Raw genomic sequence first — 10,113 nt, forward strand, 5'->3', positions numbered from 1 at the left:
ATATGAAATAGACAGAAAAGCTTTTATTGCAAAAATAATTATCTCTGGTGACATTGATGTATACTAAGAAAATTATTTTTATTACCACCTTTCTATGGATGATACCTAAGGCATTGAATTTGAAATAACTCATAATTCACCATATGATAAAATTATATGTCAGTAACAGCAAATGACATAACTTTGGTACTGAAGTATTGGCATCATGCCTGACAGAGGAGAAATTCAAGACGATGCGCTTCACTGATTCAAAGTAAGTGGATTGTTTGATGTCCATTTTAGTATTTAATACAATACAAGTGAAATACTGTGTTGTACAGTCAATTAAAATGTATTTTTCTTGCAGGTTTGTTGCTTTGTATTAAAATGGGAATTCTTCACTCATCACTCAACAATGAGACAATGTGTTTTCACCCTCTTTCAGGTGACAAAGTACCCCCTGCCAGCGAACCAGTTGGCATGACCATGGGGGACCTTAAACCAGTCTTCCTCCCAGCCAACCCAGAGTTCAGTCAGGCTCCCCCAGACCCGGTGGTAGCCCCTACGTCTCTCTGCTGTGGAGTGGATGAGCTGAAACAGTTACTCTCCCAACATACCCAGGACCAGCGAGAAGCTGCTAGCTGGAAAGGAGAGGTGGTCAAGGCGCTGTCTCAGCTGGTCCAGGAGCACCGAGAGGTGTCCAGCGGCCAGAGGGAGGTCATCAACCTGCTGAAAGCCATGAAGGACCAGGGAGCTCAGCACCTGAATAACCTGCAGAACCTGGGCAGACACCAGAGTCTTCTGGTGGAGAACCACCAGGCCCTGCTGCTGCAGGTGTCCCGCATCTCCACCCACCTCCAGGACCTGGCCAAGAAACCCAACGCTGCCAGCCAATGAGATGCTCAGATCTTAACCTGCATGAGACAGGCTGTCCAATCAGGATGAATAAGCTTCATAACAAACTAAGCAGCAGTTCAATCCAGTTTCAGATTGTGGGCAATAACCTGCTACTAAACCAAATTTGTTCAATAAGGCATACAATAGAGAATGCATTGATAAAGTCAATTTGCTTGTATGGATTTAACAATTAACTTATGAACCAATCACAGTCTGATATCCCAGTACTAAATCACATTATCTGATTTGTTTATTTTTTACTGTTTTGGATTATAACATAAATGATTGATTACCAATGTATAGCATCACTGTCTGAATCGCCTAAAAACCAAATAAACAGATTCAAAATAACATTTATTTTACAAGTCTTCCTTGTGATGCGCCGCCATTTCCTGGTTGCTAAAATTCTAATAATTTGCCTAATTTCAGTTAATGTGACAAAACAAACAATGTAGAGAATCTTGGTACAATCCAAACTGCAGTGAAATATCTTTTCAGTAACCAAAAATATTGTAATTTCAGCGGTTTGAAGATGGTGTACAAACGAGAAAGTAAAAGACGTAAAAACTAAACTTAAGAATGGGAGGCATAGAAATAGAGCACATAGAACAGATATACTGCTTCTTAGACTGGCCTTCAATGGGAATGAGAGATCTATAACTCATATTTCTTTATGAATTTGGTGGGGTCGCCCCAAAAAGTTAAATATTGTAGCTTTAAATTGTTCTTCCTCTTCTGTCCAAGGTAGATCCTGTTCTATCTGTCCGGCTCTGCATTTACTGCTGATGACTCAATTCCATCTGACTATTACTCCTGATGCAAGGATGGATCAGTGTTAAATTTTTCTTTAAAATGTTCAAAACATTTTCAACCACCACCCTGAAAAACAACAATCTGTACAACAAGCTGTCCACGGCGCATTCAATCTCCCTACAAATGTGTCAAATGGAGAGATCTCTGAACAAATGTTCACATATTTAAAACATGTAATGATTGAAGTTGAAGATCAAATATATAAACGGAATAAATACAAATCAGTGGGGCATCCACTTGAACATGTTCATCCCTGAGAAGATAGGTTTTAGAGTTACAAATGTGATAATTCATTGAAATCTATTATTACCGTAGTCTATGTCTATATTCCATGAAACATGTGAGGGACATGTGAGGAAACATGTGAGGAAACATGTGAGGAAACATGTGAGGGACATGTGATGGACATGTGAGGAAACATGTGAGGGACATGTGATAGACATGTGAGGGACATGTGAGGGACATGTGAGGGACATGTGAGGGACATGTGAGGGACATGTGAGGGACATGTGATAGACATGTGAGGGACATGTGAGGGACATGTGAGGGACATGTGAGGGACATGTGAGGGACATGTGATAGACATGTGAGGGACATGTGAGGGACATGTGATGGACATGTGAGGGACATGTGAGGGACATGTGAGGGACATGTGATGGACATGTGAGGGATTGTTAATCTTGATAGTTTATTCCTGGTTCTGTGTTTGGTTTGTTGACAGAGCGAAGTCCTCCAGTGATCAAGCTGAACTCTGTGTTGCTGTGGGAGGCTGAGAGGACTTTGCCTTTAGGAACGTCGTTCACCTTGACCTGTGAGGGGGACAGCACAGCCACCTGGTCTACCACAGCGTTCAAAAAGAGGAACACTAAACAGGGGAGTATGATTTCCACCAGGCACCTTACAGCAGACTACACTGGCACATACAAGTGTGTGTATGACAACCAACCAGACCTGTTCTCAGAGGTCCACATCTATGTGAAAGGTAAGTGTTTTCATGACATGACATCTTTTATGGACGTTGAGAGTGGGAAATGCGCTCTAGAAATGTTAAGTTATCATTATTATTATCTGTCCAGCTGCCAAAGCCACACACAACATTGTATGTTTATCAGCTAATATGTCACAAGTTAAGTCAACATTGCTCAACCTGTTATGTTCCTTATAGATCCCATTAATGTTCTGGTAACCCCCCGCAACATGAGAGATGTTAAGGAGGGCGGGGATCTTCTCCTCTGTCAGCTGACAGACCCCAGTGCCACAGACCTGTCCCTCCGTATGGCCAACGGAGACCCAACACCCCCCGACATGAACTACACTGTCAATCCCAGGAGAGGGATCCTCATCAGACACCTTCTGACCAGCCACAGTGCAAACTACATCTGCAGCGCAAAGATCAATGGGGTCACAACACGCTCCAAAGACATCAACATCAATGTCGTTCAAAGTAAGATGAAGTAGATGTCTGTGCATTTTGTATTTGTTGGACATTGCATTGAGGTTATTAGTCCCAAAGCATCTAAACACATCTACTTCTATGTGTATGTTCCAGGGTTGCGTTGGCCACCGTCTGTGTTAATTGAGGTAGATGGGTATGTTAGTATTGTTGGAGAGGAGCTCCTCATCCCCTGCATCACCAGTAACCCTAACCACTTCTACAACATCACCTGGAAACACTCCTCCCTCAAAGTCAGTTAAACAGTAACCTGTCCTCAATTTCTATCATTAAATCATATATGTTTCCTATTAGCTTGTATGATCCAGTATCTGTCTGAAGATCTGAACTGATATGTTGGTGTTGTTTATATATATACAGGCATTGAACTTCTTACAAAAAGTAATGCAGGACAAGCAGGTCCACATCACCAGTACTGTGACTATCCCGGCTGTGACCATGTCTGACACAGGAAACTTCACCTGTACAGCCATGAATGAGGCTGGGGCCAACAGATCCACCACCTACCTGCAGGTCGTAGGTAAGCATTAGGGAAAGGGAGTGTTGATCTACCATCTAATATGTTTGGCTAGCATCTAATATGTTTGGCTAGCATCTAATATGTTTGGCTAGCATCTAATATGTTTGGCTAGCATCTAATATGTTTGGCTAGCATCTAATATGTTTGGCTAGCATTTAATATGTTTGGCTAACATCTAATATGTTTGGCTAACATTTAATATGTTTGGCTAACATCTAATATGTTTCGCTACATGGGATCATATTTACGTAAGCCTGCGAGATCAGGATGGTAGTACAAAGCTAGTGTTGATCTCCACAAACACCAAACATGGAAACCTGTTTTAAAAGTGAAAATCAGCTTAGCATCCTCAAAGGAAATTGTGGTGTGATAATTTAAAATGTTAAGTTTTGTTGAAGTTTGTGATCAAAATAATGTTATCTTTAAATGTTCTCTCTCTGTTTGTCTTTCTCCCTTCTTCAGACGAGCCTTACATTAGGTTCATACCCCGCCTGTCACCCAATCTATACCATAATGGCTCCTTAGTCAATGTGAAAGAAGGGGAGAACCTTGAGATAAGCATTCTGATCGAGGCCTATCCCCAAATCAAGGAGCATTGGTGGGACGTGCCCATGTCTCACAGTCACAACATCTCCACTCATGGCGACACATGGACCGCCCAAGACAATTACAGGTCATTATTTTCCCAATAATTACCCTGCTTTGAATGTGTATACCACATCATTTGTAAAAGATGCTGAATAAATACAGGAGCCGGTGCTGTTATTTGATCCTGTCCTGTCATCCTGTAGGTACGAGAGCAGCCTGCTGCTACACAGAGTCAGGTCTGAGGAGAGGGGCCAGTACACCCTCCACACCAGGAGCACGCGCCTCGACAGCTCCATCACCTTCAATATCCAAGTCTACCGTAAGATATCTTATTCCAATGTGACCGGTCACACCGACTATCAAACTAGCGAGAAAATATGGAGCAAAACTGTGCCGTGTACTGTGAGAGTGACGTGATGATGACTTACACAGTGTGATGCTGTCTGTCCTCTCTGACTGAGTAGAGAAACCCAGTGCCATGCTCAGACTGAAGAATTCTACCACCCTGATCTGCACCTCCTCTGGATACCCAGCTCCCACAATCCTCTGGTACCAGTGCCCAGGAATACAAAGCACGTAGGTGTAAAAACTGATGCTGTAGAAAAGGGCTTTATATACTCAATTTGATTGATTGTAGGTTCTCTAACTGGATAACAATAAGCCAAGAGCTTTGCACAGCAAAATATGCAGAGAGAGCTGTTTCACTCTTAAATGAAACAGGCCTACTGTCTGTGCTCATCTTGACGTTCCTCTGTTGTCAGGTGTGATGCGGACAATGACACCGTGGAGGTGCAGCCTCTCTTCACCAGCACCATGGAGGTGCAGAGTGAGCTGACCCTCAGTCCCTCAACTGAGGAGGTCACAGTGGAGTGTGTCACCTTTAACTTTGCTGGCAAAAATCGGGTCACCTTCGTATCGCGTAAGACGACCATTACAGCTATATAGTATACTGCACAAACAAACGTTTAGTGAGATTCTCACATGGGGCCGGTGGTCTCTTACTATGACTAGTACTGAAACAGCCACGGGTAGTGTTATTTCTCCTTTCCCTGTTCAGTATTGAATAATGTCATGAGCTGACTTCAAGGGCATCCAAATGTACTGTGTTGTTTGCTATGTTTTAGATGTTCTTGCTGCCACTCCAACATTTGTAATGTCCGAGCTGTTCACCCCCACTCTCATTGGAGCCACCAGCACAGCAGCCCTTCTGTTCCTACTGCTTGTCATCGTTCTGTACAAATACAAGCAGGTGAGCTGCATTTACTGACTCGTTCATTGGCTTTCACTGCCCAAATACATTTGCAGTTAGACCATTACACAACATATGTTTTCTCTCATAGAAACCCAAATATGAAGTCCGGTGGAAGATCATCGAGGCCAATGATGGGAATAACTACACCTTTATTGACCCTACACAACTTCCTTATAACAAGAAGTGGGAGTTCCCTCGTGATAAGCTGAGGCTTGGTATGTTTTATTGTCGTTTTGGGGGTTAAAACAGAGATCAGGTCATGAAACAGTAATGACTGACTGAATACTCTGTGTTCCAGGCCAGATTCTGGGAGCAGGGGCTTTTGGGAAAGTTGTGGAGGCCACTGCCTATGGTCTGGGGACCGATGACAACAGGACCACCCGTGTGGCAGTAAAGATGCTCAAGCGTGAGTTAGCCTCCTCATACTGTTCCTAAACATCTTTAACCCTACAGCATTGCTTTTAATTTACAGAAGGAAGTCAAAATGATTGTACAATACATAACTGCTATTGGATACATGCTGGCATGAAAGTAGTTCCCATCATAGATGAAGCAGTATCTCAGTATATGCAATAATGAAAGAGTTACTCCTCCTCCTCCTCCTCAGCAGCAAGCGCCCACTCAGAGGAGAGAGAAGCTCTGATGTCAGAACTGAAGATCCTCAGTCACCTGGGATGTCATGACAACATTGTTAACCTGTTGGGGGCGTGTACTCAAGGAGGTGGGACAAACTCTTTTCTGTACTTGCATTTCCATAGAAGAAGGTAACATGACTTGTAGGGTGAGTTTCATTGGTTAACCAAATCGGTCATCTCATTGTTGTGTTCGACCACAGGCCCAATGCTGATGATCACAGAGTACTGTAGCCATGGCGACCTGCTGAACTTCCTGCGTGGCAAGGCCAAGCTGTTCCTGGACTCCATCCTGAGTGGACCAGGGGTTCCAGAGGTTCCAGGGGATAGTGATCACTACAAGAACACATGTAGCCAGGAGTCTCGTGTCAGGAGGTGGGCTGAACGATCACTAACATGCCTCTCGTCTCAACTCACTCTCCTTTCTCCATTCTCCCACCAGAGACATGGTTTCTGGGTTAGTGAAAGTGCACCAAAACGAGAAATGAGAAATAGATGTGAGGCACAAGTTTCAGTCTCCACACATGTTTTATATACCGTCAACCAGGTGACAAAGCTGTGCATTCTTCTAGCCAGGGACCTCCTCTGCCCTCATTTTATGCATTGCTCTCTGTGGTGCCGTATCAAAATCTACATTCTATACTAACAAGGCATTCATGCCTCTTGACGCACGTCATGGTCTCTACGTTATCACTGACCGTACATTTTCATTTCTACACAGAATACACTGAGTGTACAAAAGATTAGAAACACCAGAACAGCCTCAATTTGTCAGGGCATGGACTCTACAATGTGTCGAAAGCGTTCCACAGGGATGCTGGCCAATGTTGACTCCAATGCTTCTCACAGTTGTGTTAAGTTGACTGGATGTCCTTCGGGTGGTGGATCATTCTTGATTCACACCGGAAACTGTTGAGTGGGAAAAACACAGCAGCGTTGCAGTTCTTGACACAAACCGGTGCACCTGGCACCTACTACCACACATTGTTCAAAGGCACTTCATCGCCTGAATGGCACACATACACAATCCATGTCTCAAGGCTTAAAAATCCTTCTTTAACCTGTCTCCTCCCCTTCATCTACACTGATGTAAGTATATTTAAGAAGTGACATCACTAAGGGATCATAGCTTTCACCTGGATTCACCTGGTCAGTCTATGTCATGGTAAGAGCAGGTGTTCTTAATGTTTTGTCCACTCAGTGTACCTGTCCAGTGTAGACCGTAGTGTAACCTCTCAGTCCTTTATGTGTCTGCAGTGACAGTGGGATCTCCTGCTCCAGCTCAGACAACTACCAGGCCATGCATCCAGCGCAGAGGCCCAAATACTGCCCTATGGGTAATTAACATCCGTCTACACACTGCAGTAACACAGAGAGGGTTGTGGAGTGGAAGGGCGTTATACACTCTTCCTCGATCTTTCTCTCTATCTCTCTGCTAGGTTATGGATTGAAGGGTGGTAATATACACTGTTAAGTCTCATATAGTCTCTCTCTTCGTCATAGGTTCTTTATGTGAGGATCCAGAGACAGACACCTGGTCACTGGACATAGAAGACTTGTTGAGGGTCTCCTATCAGGTGGCTCAGGGAATGGACTTCCTTGCATCCAAAAATGTAATAGAAAAATGTAATTGTAATTTAAAGTCAACTCATGTAGTGTAACATGCAGATTGACACATGATTATATGAGTGAAACCAATGTTGTCTTTGCAGTGCATTCACAGGGACGTGGCCGCTAGGAACGTCCTATTGACCGATGGCCACGTGGCTAAGATCTGCGACTTTGGGCTCGCTCGAGACATCGAGAATGACTCCAACTATGTGGTGAAAGGAAATGTGAGTTAATAAAACAATATAAAGGAATAAAGAAATCACTTTAGTTTAGGAAGCTCAGATTCTCCAATGATTGTGAACTATGTTCCTTCCCAGGCCCGTCTGCCAGTGAAGTGGATGGCCCCCGAGAGCATCTTTGACTGTGTGTACACAGTGCAGAGTGATGTCTGGTCCTATGGGATACTGCTGTGGGAGGTCTTCTCTCTGGGTGGGTCACTGACACTTAGCATGGGTGCCAGTCTGTCTGTTCGCTTGCCAATGAAATTGAAGTCGGCAAAAGCACAAACAGATCTGGGATCAGGCTAGGTCACTCTGGCACGTGATGACAAAAATAATGTCTTATGTCGAATCAAAGTATGTGATAAAATATATATATATTTTTTTAAATAAATGTTTTGTTGTTATTTCTAGGTAAGAGCCCATACCCTAATATTGTGGTGGACACCCGGTTTTACAAGATGATCAAAGATGGATGCCACATGTCACAGCCGGACTTTGCCCCTCCAGAGATGTGAGTATTATACTTCAAGATCGGCGAAAAGAGATGATGTAACCTGACAACCTGCTGCAGTATCTGAAACTGAGAGTTCTCCTCAGATACACCATCATGAAGATGTGTTGGAACATGGAACCAACAGTGCGTCCAACCTTCAGTACCATTGGCCAGCTTATCCAGAGTCTACTGCCTGACCAGCCAGACCAGGTCAGATGGACTCAAGTGACCCACTGTAGTCTTTTTACATTTTACATTTACAGTCTCTCTCTTAGCATTCTGCTAACTTCTTATTATTTCCTAAAGCAGGATTTTCTGTACTCCTAAAATGTATTTACAGTAAGAATAATATAATTTGGTGGATAAAATGGTTTGGGGACATCAACACTTTTAATTTGACACAAAGTATCCTTTCTTCTGCCAGACCTACAGGAATGTGCAGGACAAGACGCCACAGCAGGAGGCAGGAGAGCAGAGTGACCAAGCTAAGATTAGTGAGGATTGTGATCAGACACTGAACCATGAAGAAGAGGAAAAGCCCCTGATGAGGAATAACAACTACCAGTTCTGCTGAGAGCACATCAGGCCATCCTCCATTACTATACATTCATAGATGACTGTCTGCCAGTCATAGCCAAGAGTTGGATGGACTAGACACACCAAATTATCCAAATGTCTTGACTCTCATTGTACAGAACATGGTTTTAGTGTCATATAGTACCTTTTTTACGAAGTACAAAGTCAAGTTCCAGTAAGCAACAACAGTTTTAAAAGGAACTAAGCGTGTATGCCTTCAACATTTTATGTACAGAAAATGACCATAAACCCAGACATTATTCTACGCATTTAACTTTTATATTTACACAGATCAAGATATTTTACAAACTCTGATCGGACTGTGACAACTTAATGCCAGTAGCGATGCGTGGGTAAAATCCCTAGGGAACCCGAGTCAGGGGAAAAAAAGCCATATTACAACCTGTGTGTTGTGATAATTGCATTATTTGCTCTATAACCTGTTAGTTCATATGCCTTGACACCGTGATATATAGGTCTAAGGCCGAGACAATAAGAAGATACAGTGGCAGAATTATTTCAACCACACCTTTGTTTCATCACAAAACCAGAGAGCAACCGCTGTCCTCTGTTTGTGCAACTAGAAAAAAACATCTCACCCTACTTGTAGAGAAACGCCAATGCCATCCTCCTCTCTTCCATGTTGAGGAAACGGTCTATGACTCTGTCATACAGTACACGCTTTTAGTTTTAGTTGTCCTAGGCTACCTGGCTAAAATGTTTGCTCGCTAGCCTAACAATGACACAATGTGATGCAACAATTCAAGTTGTTTCTGTCAATGACGTTTTGCTTTTGATGATGTTATTTGTGTGAAGCAAATACAAGCTGGCTTCCCTTGACACTTTTTTTTGGTGCGCCAGGACCATTCACAGTTGAGCTCACTCAGTTTAGCTCAACGCCGATTGGTTATTATTTCATTTAAATTTTTATCAAGGGAGGCCAAATGCTTGCTGTATTCCCTTGCATTCAATGCTACGGGCGGCAACAATGTCATACTCTTTTTCACCAGACAGCATCAGATAGATGGGCTACACATACAGAGACAGAGGGGCGCTGTTTGGCTCACTCGGATGCTTT

The 10,113-nt window shown here is 43.2% G+C and overlaps 1 protein-coding gene across 1 annotated transcript; it reads left to right on the top strand.

The window, feature by feature from the left end:
- Nucleotides 1–1,408: 1,408 nt before the first annotated feature.
- On the top strand, nt 1,409–9,712 carry LOC120021110 (macrophage colony-stimulating factor 1 receptor 1-like). The gene is made up of 21 exons (XM_038964750.1): nt 1,409–1,427; nt 2,411–2,671; nt 2,855–3,133; nt 3,239–3,375; nt 3,503–3,662; nt 4,125–4,335; nt 4,454–4,569; nt 4,715–4,826; nt 5,012–5,169; nt 5,375–5,499; nt 5,591–5,717; nt 5,801–5,908; nt 6,113–6,223; nt 6,338–6,509; nt 7,392–7,471; nt 7,638–7,747; nt 7,847–7,969; nt 8,063–8,174; nt 8,378–8,477; nt 8,564–8,669; nt 8,884–9,712. The coding sequence occupies exons 1-21, from the start codon at nt 1,409–1,411 to the stop codon at nt 9,031–9,033; spliced, it is 2,877 nt and encodes a 958-aa protein (XP_038820678.1). The 3' UTR covers nt 9,034–9,712.
- Nucleotides 9,713–10,113: the final 401 nt, after the last annotated feature.

The sequence above is a fragment of the Salvelinus namaycush genome, chromosome 26 (genome assembly GCF_016432855.1).
Source record: "Salvelinus namaycush isolate Seneca chromosome 26, SaNama_1.0, whole genome shotgun sequence".
Classification (NCBI taxonomy): Eukaryota; Metazoa; Chordata; class Actinopteri; order Salmoniformes; family Salmonidae; genus Salvelinus; species Salvelinus namaycush.

Bases quoted from the DNA above. Each gene is read 5' to 3' on its own strand.
- LOC120021110 (XM_038964750.1), top strand. The intron at 3,134-3,238 runs GTAAGATGAAGT...TGTATGTTCCAG, and splicing joins CAACATCAATGTCGTTCAAA to GGTTGCGTTGGCCACCGTCT. The intron at 7,748-7,846 runs GTAATAGAAAAA...TTGTCTTTGCAG, and splicing joins ACTTCCTTGCATCCAAAAAT to TGCATTCACAGGGACGTGGC.